The sequence below is a fragment of the Salvelinus fontinalis genome, chromosome 16 (genome assembly GCF_029448725.1).
Source record: "Salvelinus fontinalis isolate EN_2023a chromosome 16, ASM2944872v1, whole genome shotgun sequence".
Classification (NCBI taxonomy): domain Eukaryota; kingdom Metazoa; phylum Chordata; class Actinopteri; order Salmoniformes; family Salmonidae; genus Salvelinus; species Salvelinus fontinalis.
Genome location: NC_074680.1, coordinates 13630514 through 13646420, shown reverse-complemented (window position 1 = coordinate 13646420; position 15907 = coordinate 13630514). Strand labels below are relative to the sequence as shown.

The 15907-nt window shown below is 42.5% G+C and overlaps 2 protein-coding genes across 3 annotated transcripts in view; one reads left to right on the top strand and one right to left on the bottom strand.

Annotated features, from left to right (window-relative positions):
- rtn4ip1 (reticulon 4 interacting protein 1) overlaps positions 1–10123 on the bottom strand; it is a 27432-nt gene extending 17309 nt beyond the window's left edge. The window contains exons 1-5 of one of the 2 annotated variants that reach the window (XM_055864434.1): positions 9586–10122; positions 8643–8800; positions 5985–6053; positions 1455–1579; positions 331–379 (exon numbers count right to left, since the gene is read on the bottom strand). In XM_055864434.1, coding sequence (XP_055720409.1) covers positions 331–379; positions 1455–1579; positions 5985–6053; positions 8643–8800; positions 9586–9865 — 681 coding nt within the window. In that variant the 5' untranslated portion in view covers positions 9866–10122. Of the gene's footprint in view, positions 1–330; positions 380–1454; positions 1580–5984; positions 6054–8642; positions 8801–9585 lie in introns of both variants that reach the window. The other variant, XM_055864435.1, reaches the window with a different exon arrangement.
- A 44-nt stretch (positions 10124–10167) lies between these two features.
- On the top strand, positions 10168–14103 carry qrsl1 (glutaminyl-tRNA amidotransferase subunit QRSL1). The gene is made up of 10 exons (XM_055864433.1): positions 10168–10286; positions 10655–10814; positions 10926–11024; positions 11118–11214; positions 11338–11499; positions 11609–11900; positions 12011–12203; positions 12808–12925; positions 13114–13319; positions 13617–14103. The coding sequence occupies exons 1-10, from the start codon at positions 10227–10229 to the stop codon at positions 13832–13834; spliced, it is 1605 nt and encodes a 534-aa protein (XP_055720408.1). The 5' UTR covers positions 10168–10226; the 3' UTR covers positions 13835–14103.
- Positions 14104–15907: the final 1804 nt, after the last annotated feature.

Below are 15907 nucleotides of genomic sequence, written 5' to 3'. Positions count from 1 at the left end.
GAATCTCTCATGTAAGATACATGTGCAGATTGAGGTCACAGCAAAAGGCTGAAGTGGCACACTAGGACACCCGATCCAAGACGAGTGTATAACATCACTGACATAATTATAAACAGCTGTCCATGGAACAGAACTTAGATAATATAATTGTTTGTTTATTATCAAGGATCTTTCTTTTCCACCATTGTTTTGTATTTAAACCATGCAGCTATCGTCACTGCGATGTGGTTTGAATACCTAAGATTGAAAGTAAACTGAGAGTCACATTGAAGATGAAGTCATGAATCTACAGAATGAGAGCATCATGGTTATCATCAGCAGCATCATCACCTGTATGGAAAATGTTCCGACTCCTCCTGAACCGCCCAGGATCAGAATGCTGCATGAGGACGGAAAACACCGGATTAAAACACAGAGAAGTAAACACAGAGTCATAATGGAGACAAAAGTATGTCCTTCACTAATCCAGGTTTTTTGTGTTTGACTTTGATGTACATTTCACGTGTGTACAAAACACACACACATTAAACTGAGTGTACAAAACATTAGGAACACTTTCCTAATATTGAGTTGCATCCCCTTTCGCCCTCAGAGGCATGGACTCTACAAGGTGTCGAAAGTGTTCCACAGGGATGCTGGCCCATGTTGACTCCAATGCGTCCCACAGTTTCGTCAAGTTGACTGGATGTCCTTTGGGTGGTGGACCATTTTTGATTCACACGGGAAACGTGAAAAACATAGCAACTTTACAGTTCTTGACACACTCAAACCAGTGCACCAGGCAGCCTTACCAAACCCTGTTCAAAGGCATTAAATATTTTGTCTTGCCCATTCACCCTCTGAATGTCACACATACACAATCCATGTCTCAATTGTCTCAAGGCTTAAAAATCATTCTTTAACCTGTCTCCTCCCCTTCATCTATACAGATTAAAGTCGATTTAACAACTGAAATCAATAAAGGATTATATCTTTCCCCTGGATTCACCTGGCCAGTCTGTCATGGAAAGAGCAGGTGTTCCTAATGTTTTGTACACTCAGTGTTTATCAAAGTTATACACAAAAATGTGTCCAATTGTTTTATATGTTGCATGTGAGCCAGGTGCTTCAGAGTCCAGTGCCATTCCAACCACTGATGAAGCCCGTTACCAAAGAACCAATCTCGCCCACAGTACAATTCCCTCCACATGCTCATTACCCACAGGCCTCATAGAGACAGGATTTTTATGAAATAACCAAGTTGAATATTGAACTAGATCAAAGACACGAGAAGTATTTTAGATGAATATGGACAACAGCATAGGTTAGAAGCGGAAAGAGACAACTTGAACTCAGTGGCAGGAAACGTGTGTGTGTGTGTGTGTGTGTGTGTGTGTGTGTGTGTGTGTGTGTGTGTGTGTGTGTGTGTGTGTGTGTGTGTGTGTGTGTGAGAAAGTGTGCATGGGTGTACTTGCCGTTTCTTGGCACAGTTGTCCTTGTTGAGGCCTCCTGTGTTGACTAGGGCAGACCAGGCTGTGGCAGCCACGTAAGGAACAGCCGCCGCCTCTATGTGACTCAGACATTTGGGCTTTTTGGACACCTGACACGGACACAAAATGGCACACTCAGAAGTAGGTCACAAATATCTGTCCATATGTCAAAAGGTTGATGTAAGGATTAGGGGGAAGAGAAATCTGATCCTAGATCAACTTCCACCTTGAGCCTGACAAACCTCCCACCAAACCTGTCACTATCTGAAACGGTTCAGTAATCACCCATTAAAAGTTATGCATTATGATGTCACGTAAAAGCTGACTAATCTGTCTGCAGTCCTAATTTCTCCTCCTCTTCACATAGAAAAGGGCAGCGTTTCCCCTAAATGCATTTAGCAGGGGCGCACCGCCACATTATTTATACATACAGTACCAGTCAAAAGTTTGGACACACCATTCAAGGGTTTTTCTTTATTTTTACTATTTTCTACATTGTAGAATAATAGTGAAGACATCAAAACTATGAAATAACACATTTGGAATTAGGAAGTAACCAAAAGCGTTAAACAAATCAAAATATATTTATATTTGAGTTTCTTCAAATAGCCACCCTTTGGCTTGATGAAAGCTTTACACACTCTTGGCATTCTCTCAACCAACTTCACCTGGAATGCTTTTCCAACAGTCTTGAAGGAGTTCCCACATATGCTTAGCACTTGTTGGCTGCTTTTCATTCAATTGGGTTGAGGTTGGGTGATTGTAGAGGCCAGGTCATCTGAAGCAGCACTCCATCACTCTCCTTCTTGGTCAAATAGCCCTTACACAGTCTGGAGGTGTGTTGGGTCATTATTGAAAAACAAATGGCTTGTTGTAGCCATGCTGGTTAAGTGTGCCTTGAAATCTAAATAAATCACAGACAGTGTCACCAGCAAAGCACCCCCACACCTCCTTCTCTGTGCTTCACGGTGGGAACCACACATGCGGAGATCATCCTTTCACCTACTCTGCATCTCACAAAGACATGGCAGTTGGAACCAAAAATCACACATTTGGACTCATCGGACCAAAGGACAGATTTCCATTGCTTCTGTTTCTTGGCCCAAGCAAGTCTCTTCTTATTATTGGTGTCCTTTTAATAGTGGTTTCTTTGCAGCAATTTGACCACGAAGGCCTGATTCATGCATTCTCCTCTGAACAGTTGATGTTGAGATGTGTGAAGCATTTATTTGGGCTGCAATTTCTGAGGCTGGAAAGTCTACTGAATTTATCCTCTGCGGCAGAGGTAACTCTGGGTCTTCCTTTCCTGTGGTGGTCCTCATGAGGGTCAATTTCATCATAATGCTTGATGGTTTTTGGGATTGCACTTGAAGAAACTTTCAAAGTTCTTGAAATGTTCCGTATTGACTGACCTTAAAGTAATGATGGACTACCATTTCTCTTTGCTTATTTGAGCTGTTCTTGCCATAATATGGACTTGGTATTTTACCAATTAGAGCTGTCTTCTGTATACCACCCCTACCTTGTCACAACACAACTGATTGGCTCAAACAGATTAAGAAGGAAAGAAATTCCACAAATTAACTTTTAACTTCTTTGGGCTGCAAGCCCGAAGCCGGGCACAATATGACAACAGCCACTTCAAGTGCAGGGCGCAAAATTCAAAAGATATTTTTTAGAAATATTTAACTTTCACACATTAACAAGTCCAATACAGCAAATGAAAGATAAACATCTTGTGAATCCAGCCAACATGTCCGATTTTTAAAATGTTTTACAGCGAAAACACCACGTATATTTATGTTAGCTCACCACCAAATACAAAAAAGGACAGACATTTTTCACAGCACAGGTAGCATGCACAAAGCCAACCTAACTAACCAAGAACCAACCAAACTAACCAAGAAACAACTTCATCAGATGACAGTCTTATAACATGTTATACAATAAATCTATGTTTTGTTCGAAAAATGTGCATATTTGAGGTATAAATCAGTTTTACATTGCAGCTACCATCACAGCTACCGTCACAAATAGCACCGAAGCAGCCAGAGTAATTACAGACACCAACGTGAAATACCTAAATACTCATCATAAAACATTTCTGAAAAATACATGGTGTAAAGCAAATGAAAGACAAGCATCTTGTGAATCCAGCCAATATTTCCGATTTCTTAAGTGTTTTACAGCGAAAACACAATATAGCATTATATTAGCTTACCACAATAACCAGAAACACAAGCCATTTACCAGCAGCAAAAGTTAGCGATCGTAACAAACCAGCAAAAGATATATAATTTTTGACTAACCTTGATAAGCTTCATCAGATGACAGTCCTATAACATCAGGTTATACATACACTTATGTTTCGTTCGAAAATTTGCATATTTAGAGTTGAAATCAGTGGTTATACATTGTGCTAACGTAGCATCTTTTTCCCCAGAATGTCCGGATATTTTTATGACACTCACCTATTCTGACCAAATAACTATTCATAAACGTTACTAAAAAAATACATGTTGTATAGGAAATTATAGATCCATTAGTTCTTAATGCAATCGCTGTGTTAGAATTCTAAAAATAACTTCATTACGACATCCAGCTTACATTATAGCGAGAGAGTGCCCAAAATCTGGGCGCAAACTAATAGTACACATGTTCGACAGATATATGAAATAACATCATAAAATGGGTCCTACTTTTGATGATCTTCCATCAGAATGTTGTACAAGGGGTCCTTTGTCGGGAACAATCGTTGTTTGGTTTTAGAATGTCCTCTTCTCCAGTCAATTAGCACGAAAAGCTAGCAAAGTGGCGCGAAGCTCTCCTTCGTGAACAAACGCAGACAACGCAACACGCCTAACGTCCCGAAAAAAATTCAATAATCTAATAAAACTATATTGAAAAAACATACTTTACGATGATATTGTCACATTTATCAAATAAAATCAAAGCCGGAGATATTAGCCGTCTATTACGACAGCTTTTCAGAAGGCAATACCCGGTCCCTTCTCGCGGCTTCCAGAAAACAGGAAATTGGTGTCACGTCATGCCAAGAGCTCTTATTCCACCTCAGATCAAGTTATACACTCCATTTCTTCTCTCACTGCCTGTTGACATCTAGTGGAAGGCGTATGAAGTGCATGTATACTAATACATATCAAGCACATTTATAGGCAGGCCCTAGAACAGAGCATCGATTTCAGATTTTTCCACTTCCTGTCAGGAAGTTTGCTGCAAAATGAGTTCTGTTTTACTCACAGATATAATTCAAACGGTTTTAGAAACTAGAGAGTGTTTTCTATCCAATAGTAAGAATAATATGCATATTGTACGAGCAAGAATTGAGTACGAGGCCGTTTGAAATGGGCACCTTTTATCCAGGCTACTCAATACTGCCCTTGCAGCCCAAAGAGGTTTTAACAAGGCAATTGAAATGCCTTGCAATTGAAATGCATTCCAGGTGACTACCTCATTAAGTTGGTTGAGAGAATGCCAAGAGCGTGCAAAGCTGTCATCAAGGCAAAGGGTGGCTACTTTGAAGAAACTCAAATATAAAATATATTTTGATTTGTTTAACACTTTTTTGGTTACTACATGACTCCATAGTTTTGTTGTCTTCACTATTATTCTACAATGTAGAACATAGTAAAAATAAAGAAAAACCCTGAGTAGGTGTGTCCAAACTTTTGACTGGTACTGTATATCATTTTGGGGATGGTAAAACGTTTTCAGTGTAAACTTGAACGACTAAAACCAGATACAAAGCATGTAGAAAAGATAATGGAGCATTATTTTTTTTTTAAATAAAAAAATTGTTGAGAACTAACAATCACCTAAATCGGGGAGAATATAAAATTCAAAAAATTTCATGTTTGACAGAACACGGAATAAGCCATGGGAAAATGTGTTGAACTGCAGGAAATTAGCCTTAAAACTGCACATTTTCTCTCAGCCCCATAAATAAATGCATAGAATTTCAGGAAACTATCTTTGAAACTGTGAAATGTTGTCTCTGCCCCATGGAAAAATGTGTAGAATTGCAGGAAATTAGCTTTACAATTTTGAAATCTAAAGAGAAACTCTAAAACCACTCTATTGGCCACACCCACACTTATCAAAGGGGAAACACTGAAGCCATTAATGACCATGCCTCACTGAGCAGCAGCCACACTGCCTGCTGCTTTTCTTCTCAAATCTGAGAACAATTGTAGTCTATCCCAAAAGTCCATTCCAGCCTAGCAACATAATTTAGCTCACAAGAGATACCTAGTATTGCCTATACCAAGGTATCCAAACACTACTGTGCATTGTCTCTTGAACATGCAAGAGAAAGCAGAGTATCCCTGGTAGTGGTAAAGAAAGTGAGATTTAAAAAATATATAGTAGTTCAGCTGAAATGTTAAATACTCGTACACATATTTGCATGTACAATGTAGAAATAAGCAAACAGTGGTTTTGGTAAAAAATAAAGAAAAAAAATACAACATAAACAGGTCAGAAACAAAACAGTACCTCATTTGCACTCAAAACCACAAACTCAGCCAGGCTGCCTTGTTTCCATGGGGGAATGGCCGCCCACACCTGAGAAGAAATAATACAACAATGGCTTAACCAACCATGCACTAGTATGACCCTGCATGGTTGGCACAGATTCAAATAGTGACATTTTTTATTCTCTGTTTGGATATACACTATATACACAAAAGTATGTGGACACCCCTTTAAATTAGTGGTTTCTCCTATTTCAGCCACACCCGTTGCTGACAGGTGTTTAAAATCGAGCACATAGCCAAGCAATCTCCATAGACAAACATTGTCAGTAGAATGGCCTTACTTAAGAGCTCAGTGACTTTCAACATGGCACCGTCATAGGATGCCACCTTTCCAACAAGTCAGTTCGTCAAATTTCTGCCCTGTGAGAGCTCCCCCAGTCAACTGTAAGTGCTGTTATTGTGAATTGGAAACATTTAGAAGCAACAACAGCTCAGCCACGAAGTGGTAGAACACACAGAAAGGGACCACCGAGTGCTGAAGAGCTTAGCGCGTAAAAATCATCTGTCCTCGGTTGCAACACACACTACAGATTTCCAAACTGCCTCTGGAAGCAACGTCAGCGCAAGAACTGTTCGTTGGGAGCTTAATCAAATGGGTTTCCATGGCCGAGCAGCCACGCACAAGCCTAAGATTACCATAAGCAATGCCAAGCGCCGGCTGGAGTGGTGTAATGCTCGCCACCATTGGACTCTGAAGCAGTGGAAAGCATTCTCTGGAGTGTTGAATCCCGCTTCACCATCTGGCAGTCCAACGAACTAATCTGGTTTTGGTGGATGCCAGGAGAACACTACCTGCCCCAATGCATAGTGCCAACTGTAAAGTTTGGTGGAGGAGGAATAATGGTCTGGGGCTGTTTTTCATGGTTCGGGCTAGGCCCCTTAGTTCCAGTAAAGGGAAGTATTAATGCTACAGCATACAATGACATTGTAGACGATTCTGTGCTTCCAACTTTGTGGCAACAGTTTGGGGAAGGCCCTTTCCTGTTTCATCATGACAATGCCCCCGTGCACAAAGCAAGGTCCATACAGAAATGGTTTGTTGAGATCGGTGTGGAAGAACTTGACTGGCCTGCAGAGCCCCAACCTCAACTCCATCGAACACCTTTGAGATTAATTGGAACGCCGACTGCGAGCCAGGTCTAATCGCCCAACCTCACTAAAGCTTGCGGCTGAATGGAAGCAACTCCCCGCAGCGATGTTCCAACATCTTGTGGACAGCCTTCCCAGAAGAGTGGAGGCTGTTATAGCAGCAAAGGGAGGACCAACTCCATACCAATGTCTATGATTTTGGAATGAGATGTTCAACGAGCAGGTGTCCACATACTCTTGGTCATGTAGTGTATGTTATATTTACATCCATTTGATGGGATAGTGTTTCACTGCAAGCCACAGGCCCACCTACTGGGGAACCAGGCCCACCCAATCAGATAAAAAAAATAAAATAAAAATGATGCTCTACTTGTCAGTGAGGGGATTAGATTAATCTGGCCCGGGCACCCAGGTAGGTATGTTTTACACCAGGTGAAAGATGATTGTATTCGTTTTGAAACCGGGCTGCCTCCCGGGCGCGAGCCAGGTGCCCTGTTCAAAGCCCACGGCGAAGTTGGCTCAAAACCAAAGTGACGTAATTAAGCACGAGGAGTAATATTCTGTAGCATTCTGTGTTTTCACATGCAAAAGTGATTGCTTTGGATAAAAACGCTTTATCTGCCTTAACAATGAAAACTAGTTTGAAACGAAGCACCATGCTACCTTGTTGACAACATGACCGAGTGGCGCAGATTACTGTTCCATTTGAGAAGGGCTCTCCTCCATCACGGCTTTTGCTTGTTCACGTCACGGGCCATAGACCGGTACTCAGCATAATCGAATTCACCCAGTGTTCCAAACAGGACATTATTTGTCTTTTTACCTAAACATGCAAACACCATCAGATAGAATTCCTAGCAAGCAGTGCAGTGCACTGGAATGACATTCACTCTCTTGGGATGGGTGGCCAAAAATAACTAACTGTAAGTCACACCCCCATTAAGCCACGAATATGACTGTATTGATAAATACAATATGTCACTGTGATTCTATGGCTATTTGCACCATGCCACTGCCTACTTCATTTATTAATTTAGAAAACAAGACAGCTCATAATCCAGTGCTTCTATCAGTCAACACACCTATATTTTAGCTTTAATTAGCTTTAAATATGCAACATTTTCACTAAGCCTCATGGAAAAACTTTGTAGAATAGCATGAGATTAGCTATGAAACTGCACATGTTCCTCTCTGCCCCGTGGCAAAATGTGTAGAATTGCAGGAAGTTATATTTTTTGACCCACCCATCAACCAATTAATGGCTACGCTACTGCCCCAAGGGGGTGCAATTAAATGTAACATTATACAATGAGGTACTCCACATCTCAGCTGCACTTGGATTAAGTAAACAAAGCACTAACAGAGAGCCAAAAAACAGACAGCCCCTCATTGTCATAACATGCTACAATGACATGACTTTATGAAGAGGCACTGTGGAGCCACATTGTATTTATACTATAAGTCACACACACGCACGGACAGACAGAAAGTGTCGCCCTATTCTACTCCATCCTGGGGCCTGTGTTACCTCATCCCCCTCTTTAAAGTAGGCTGGTGTCACATCCAGACCACACTCCATGATGACTCCGGACATATCTCGGCCCAGAATGAGGGGGAACTCACTGCCCGACTGCTTGATGTTCAGGGGGTCTCTCTTCATGGCCATAGTGGCAGCCCCATACCCGCCTGAGAGGGCAGAAACAACACAGAAATTAGGCCCAACCAAATTAGAAATAACCACAAAAACAGTCCACGTGGAGACGTGTGGATTCAGTTACGAACAGAGGCCACAATGATGAGAACACAGATTAACTGGCAAGATCATCACTGAATATGCCGAGAGGTAACCATGAAGAAGTCCAGGCACCCTACCTCCTCAAAGAGCACATATAGGCCTAGCTGTGGTTTACCAGTCGCTGAGTGGTGGGAGCGGGTAAGGAGTTTGATGATTCACAATTCAACCACCCGTTGCGTCAGTCTACTTTCCCTTTGCGTCAGAAGAGCTTTACTCGTTACCTGGTGTGATCCATTATGCCCACATAGCGCTCTCTCACACAGACCATATTTGAATGGCAAAAAAAACAGATGCTCAGTCAACTCTGAATGAGAGCAGTTTAGACTGAGGGATGTTGAATTTCCTTTTCACTAGTGGTGTGCGCACAAATGTGAAAATGTCTTGCATCTGTCTTCATATAGGTACAGGAGCTCCACAATACGGTTGAGCTGATATTCTATAAGAGGAACAGGAGCTCAAGCAGTAGAACATTTGAGGTGCTGGTACTCAGCTCCGGTGAGCTCCTACCCAAGTCAAGCACAGGCTATATGTAAAATATCTGATAACCTTCAGTTCTTAGAGAACATAGACTATAGGAAAACCACTGACATGAACAATGAAAAGGTAGCCTATAAAAAAAGTTACATCACGGGAATCAAACGAGCTAGAAGACCACATATCTTTATCAGGCACCAACCTCTCATGCTGACGTCAATGGGGTTTAGACCTGCGGCATGAACTTGAACGACGACTTCATTCGGATAGTTGATGATTGGGAAGCTGGCGTTTTTAGTGAACCGTAGGACATCATTGCTGCCGTATCTATCGATAACCCAAGCAGGCATTATTGTCATACGGCTGTTTGAGGTGTTGAACAGTCTCCTCTGATCTCCATGGACCAATGTTTTCACACATGGTGCTCTACTGTGAAGGAGACACGACCACCAACTGCAAGCCAACTGTCTCAAATGAAGCATGATTATCTCCAGATATCAATTGTCAATGCACTTTCTCTTCAATCGTGTACTCTGCACATGATTTATCAAGCCATGCACGCGACTACAATTAGCTCAATGACTGATATCTAATATTTCCATTCATTAGACAATACAATGGCAAAAGTTGCAGATACTATAGTTTTTACAGTCTGGAAGGAGAGTGTTCACTTAGCTCTGCACTTAATACTGCTTCCTCGTCTACTGCTGGCAGCGTCTGACAGCTTCTACTCAACCAATGGTAATGCGGTTTACTCATCCCCCATCCAATCACAGAGCACGATGTTGGGATTCCAGAAGCGAAACAAACATGGCAGCCTCCTGTCGCTGAAGGTTGCTGTAGATGTCCCAGGTTGATTTGGCCCATGACATAGAAAGTATGCTGAGCTTGTCTATAAGAGAGGTACGTTTAATCAACTTGTTGCCAGTAACATGAGCTAGTTTGTATTTGGCGTACTTTATTGGCAATACCGACTAGTCTGCTAGTTGCAATGTAATGTAGCTAGCTAACGTTAGCTACCTAGCTACACATATCAACTGATGCAAAGCCTTAAACTCTGGGAGTTAGTTGGCTAGCTACAGTATCACATCTAAAACATCAATGTGTTATTCCACATCCCCACAGAGACATGGTTAAAGTTGAATGGCACAGATTTCCAACCATTTCAGCAGTGTACTGTATATTCATGTTGATTCAGCAACCATAATGTTCACAAAATGGAAATGATTGTGATTATTATAGAATTATACACATTTCACATTATTTGACAGGTGTCCTTGGCTCTGCGGGAAGGTAGGATCTCCCCCACGGAACTGTGTCGAAAATGCCTGAACCGCATCAAGAAAACTCACTATCTCAATGCTTACATCACTGTGACAGAGGAGCTTGCGTTGAAACAGGCACAGGAGGCTGAGAGTAGGCTCCTCAAAGGTGTGTGCTTCCTATCCGTCTCTATCTGTTTGTTTCTGTGTGCTGTATGTGCATGTTTTGTACAGTGCAGATTATGATCAGGTCTTGCCTTATTATCTTTCTTTCCTACAGGTGCACCCAAAGGTCCACTGGATGGGGTCCCCTTTGCTGTGAAGGACAACTTCTGCACAGAGAACATCAAGACCACTTGTGCCTCCAAAATGCTGAAAGGTATGGCCCCCTAATATCTAAAAAAGGGATTCATTGCTCCTCATTTGAGTTGTGCACATTGATAATCCTAATCCCCTGCTGTCTGTTTTGTAGACTACACTCCTCCATACAGCGCTACAGTGGTTCAGAAGCTCCTTGATCAGGGTGCTGTTCTCATGGGGAAAACTAACCTGGATGAGTTTGCAATGGGGTAAGCCTCTTAAACACATTTCAAGAACTATACATACACTAAGAACTATATTTATTTGCAGAATTACTAGAGTATTATCATCTTCTGGCCTTCATTTACATCCCTCCCTCCATCCTTCTCCAGTGCAGGCAGTACTGACAGTGCTTTTGGACCTGTCCGGAACCCCTGGAGCTATGCCGCCCCTTACAGAGAGCAGACTGGGACTGAAATGGACTCTGACTGGGTCATCACTGGAGGCAGCTCTGGAGGAAGTGCTGCAGCCGTGGCCTCTCTCACCAGCTTCCTGTGAGTCTGCAGACCCAGGGCTGCGTTCAAGAGCTTTGGACTGTTCCAAACTGAAATGACAATTTAAACACACAAATTATTTATGGTTTCCTTGTTCTGGCACTTGCAGCGCTTTAGGGTCGGATACAGGTGGCTCCACCCGTAACCCAGGGGCATTGTGTGGTGTTGTGGCCCTGAAGCCCACCTACGGCCTAGTGTCCAGACATGGCCTCATCCCCCTGGTCAACTCCATGGACGTCCCAGGCATCATAACCAGGAGTGTCCATGACGCAGCTACAGTCCTGGATATTCTCCAAGGCCATGATGTCAAAGACTCTACTACCATAACCCATAACCCCTCCACACTGACACACCTATTTGATGACTTTGATGTCAGGAACATCTGTGTGGGCATTCCCAAGGTGAGCTTTCCCTATTCTCCCAGTAGGATCAGGCTTCTCTGCTCATTCCAGTGGTTTAACGTGGAGATTGTTGTTCTGGTTGTGTTGTGTGTCCTTTCCCTCATCGTCAGGAGTACCACGCCCCAGGTCTGTCCCAGGAAACCCTGGCCCAGTGGAGCCGTGTGGCGGACATGTTTGAGCGGGCGGGGGCACGGGTGGAGCAGGTGTCCCTTCCCCACACCCAACACTCCATCGTCTGCTACCACGTCCTATGCCACACCGAGGTGGCATCCAACATGGCACGCTTTGACGGGCTGGAATATGGTACAAACCAGGTTTCAATATTTAATGCCTTGCGCTGAAAATGCTTTTCTAATTGCCGCTTATGGATTAAGTTGTATTGAATTGAGTGGTTCGATCTCTCTGACTGTCTGGCTATGCTCATTGTTTGATGATCTATGGTGTGAATTTATATAGCTCAGTAAATGCAAGACGAAGGTAATTTGATTTGAAAGCCCAACAAAGTGAAGTTTTCCTTAACATTACATTTATTGTAAATGCCCTATAGCCAGCAAAGCCCATGATGGCCACCTCTGTTTATTTTCAGTATTGCTGTGTGTGTAGGGAGGCAGGTAGCCTAGCGGTTACAGCATTTGGGCAGTAACCAATAGCTTGCTGGATCGAATACCTGAGACGACAAGGTGAAACATCGGTTGATGTGCCCTTTAGCAAGGCACTTGACCCTAATTTGCTGAGAAAGGACATGCCACTATGGCTGACCCTGTAAACAACACATTTCATTGCACCTATCCGGCATATGTGACAATAAAACATATACAAAAAAACAACAACATAATATTTATTTACAAGGGATTTATCATTGTAAAGCAAGATTGATATGATATTATTTGTGAATTGTTCTCCACAGGCCACCGTAGTGGGATCGACAGTTCAACAGAGGCCATGTACAGCACCACTCGCCACGAGGGATTCAATGATGTTGTACGAGGAAGAATTCTCTCCGGGAACTACTTCCTGCTCAGACAGTAAGATACATCAGACACATTTTCAGTAAAAAAAACACATTTTAATTACAATAGCTTATTTATAGCTAATATTTAAATAAATACTTCACATTTCTACTACTGTAAGATCAGTGATCATGTTGGGGATGGAAGCAGAAATTAGAGTTTTTGGACAAAAATTAAGATCTCTCACAGGTTGCCTCCCTCAGGAACTACGAGCACTACTTTGTGAAGGCCCAGCAGGTGCGGCGGCTAATAGCGGAGGACTTCAAGCGAGTGTTCAGCTCTGGTGTTGACGTGCTGCTCACGCCCACCACACTGAGTGACGCCATGCGCTACACGGATTTCATGCAGGAAGACAACCGCACACGCAGTGCCCAGGAGGACATTTTTACACAGCCTGTCAACATGGCAGGTACTGAGGAAACATACACTCCCCCGACACTTCAAGGGAAATAATATGTTAATCTTTTAACTCTCCCGTTTCAAAGGAATTGGGTTGGAATTCATAGTTCGGTCAACCCATTGATTTAGAAATCAGATTAAGGTCTATCTCAAACAGTTAATCTCCAAAAGGAAACCGATCACTTTGAGGGCAGTTAAAGTTTCACCCGTCTTTTATCCCCGCAGCCACTGATCTTCAGACAACCTTACCCTCCCAACCTTTCTCCCTTCTCACATTTACCCCTTCAACTCTCTATTTCTGCCCCAGGGCTCCCTGCTGTTTCCGTGCCAACAGCATTATCAAACAGAGGCCTTCCCATTGGCCTGCAGCTGATAGGCCCCGCCCTCCAGGACAGGAAGCTGCTGACGGTAGCCCAGTGGATAGAGCAGAAGGTGGGCTTTCCCCCCATCCGTTACCTTGGAGATGCCGGAGAAGGGGAGATGGGTGAGGAGGTCCATGAGAGAGAGCAGACCTCCGTTGTATGAGGAGAAACATGGACACTAAACTAATGATACAGACCTACTCAGATGGATGATGGTCAAGGAAACGACATACTCAGAAAAAGGTATTTTCTGGTTACTTTTCCAGGGTACTACCACCGAATAAACCCACTTAGTGATGCTCCAGAACTTTTGTATAATTTCAGCCAGTAGTTTTTCACAAGTGCTCACGGGCCTGAAGGAAAATCTATCCATTGCTTCACATACAGTACAGTTCAATTTGTAATGTTAATAAAGGAACACCATGAAATGTTGCTCCCTTGTGTTTGAAGATAAACAAACTGTTTCGGTAGTATTTGATTTGTACAGAGAACCCTTTCACATGTGTCATTAGGAGCATGTTTACACATCTGTCTGATCATAATGGCCATTATAAATTAGACTTTATCTTGTGAAATGTGTACTTAAAAGCAACTGCTGTGTGTCTGCAGAGTTTTCAGGCTTTTATCAATATTTGTACTTGGAACAAAAGAACACACCACTTTCCATACACAGTGCAGATAGTAAAACTTTACAAAGCAATTGTAATCTTATATACTAATGTTTTCCGTATCAGAATATGTTTTGATAACTTTGAGAATGGTTGTTAATTTGTGCAGTTCCAAGCAATACTCATGAGAGGGTTGTGAGGAGACTAGTTTGCCTTAGGTTAGATTACCATACCCTGAGGCACGGTTAGTCACATGGCACAACAAACAGAGTAAAAAGTCTGGTATAGCTAATTTCAACCCCTAAAGGTTACGTTTAGGATTGGGTGTAGGATAATCTAGGCCTGTATTCACACAGTCAGTGTAGGAGTGATGATATAGGATTGGTTTTGCCTATTAGATCTTTAGGGGGGAATTCAGATCTGAACTGTATTCCCTTTTTATGCACTTTTCTTTCTAAGTGTATTCTGGCCTTGAATTTACTCTTGGGGAAAAGCCAGTGTCAGCAAGGTATGTGTTTGGAGTGGAGATCAAATGTAGGTCTGGGGGAAGTGTGTCTACAGATACTCTGACCTTGACTTAATTCCCTCATAATTCCACCACCTTTACGTTCTAGTGGGAAAACATTTAAAAAATATCCAATAGAAATAACAACATTCTCCATGCACTGTAATTTACTAATTGATGAGTAGGAACAGTTGAAGTCGGAGGTTTACAGACACCTTCTTCAAAAGGTCCTTTGCTGTTGTTCTGGGATTGATTTGCACTTTTCGCACGAAAGTACGTTCATCTCTTGGAGACCGAACGCGTCTCCTTCCTGAGTGGTATGACGGCTGCTTCCTGAGTGGTATGACGGCTCCCATGGTGTTTATAATTGCGTACTATTGTTTGTACAGATGAACGTGGTACCTTCAGGCATTTGGAAATTGCTCCCAAGGATGAACCAGACTTGTGGAGGTCTCCAATTTTTTTTCTGAGGTCATGGCTGATTTTTTTCGATTTTCACATGATGTCAAGCAAAGAGGCACTGAGTTTGAAGGTAGGCCTTGAAATACATCCACAGGTACACCTCCAATTGACTCAAATAATGTCAATTAGCCTATCAAAAGCTTCTAAAGCCATGATAAAATTTTCTGGAATTTTTCAAGCTGTTTAAAGGCACAGTCAACTTAGTGTATGTAAACTTCTGACCCACTGGAATTGTAATACAGTGAATTATAAGTGAAATAATCTGTCTGTAAACTATTTTTGGAAAAATTACTTGTCATGCACAAAATCGATGTCCTAACCGACTTGCCAAAACTATAGTTGGTCAAACCCAAAACAGGGTTGGTCCTGGTCAGTCCCTGGATGGGAGACCACATGCTGCTGGAAGTGGTGTTGGAGGGCCAGTAGGAGGCACTCTTTCCTCTGGTCTAAAAAAAATACCCCAATGCCCCAGGGCAGTGATTGGGGACACTGCCCTGTGTAGGGTGCTGTCTTTCGGATGGGACGTTAAACGGGTGTCCTGACTCTCTGAGGTCATTAAAGATCCCATGGCACTTATCGTAAGAGTAGGGGTGTTAACCCCGGTGTCCTGGCTAAATTCCCAATCTGGCCCTCAAACCATCATGGTCACCTAATAATCCCC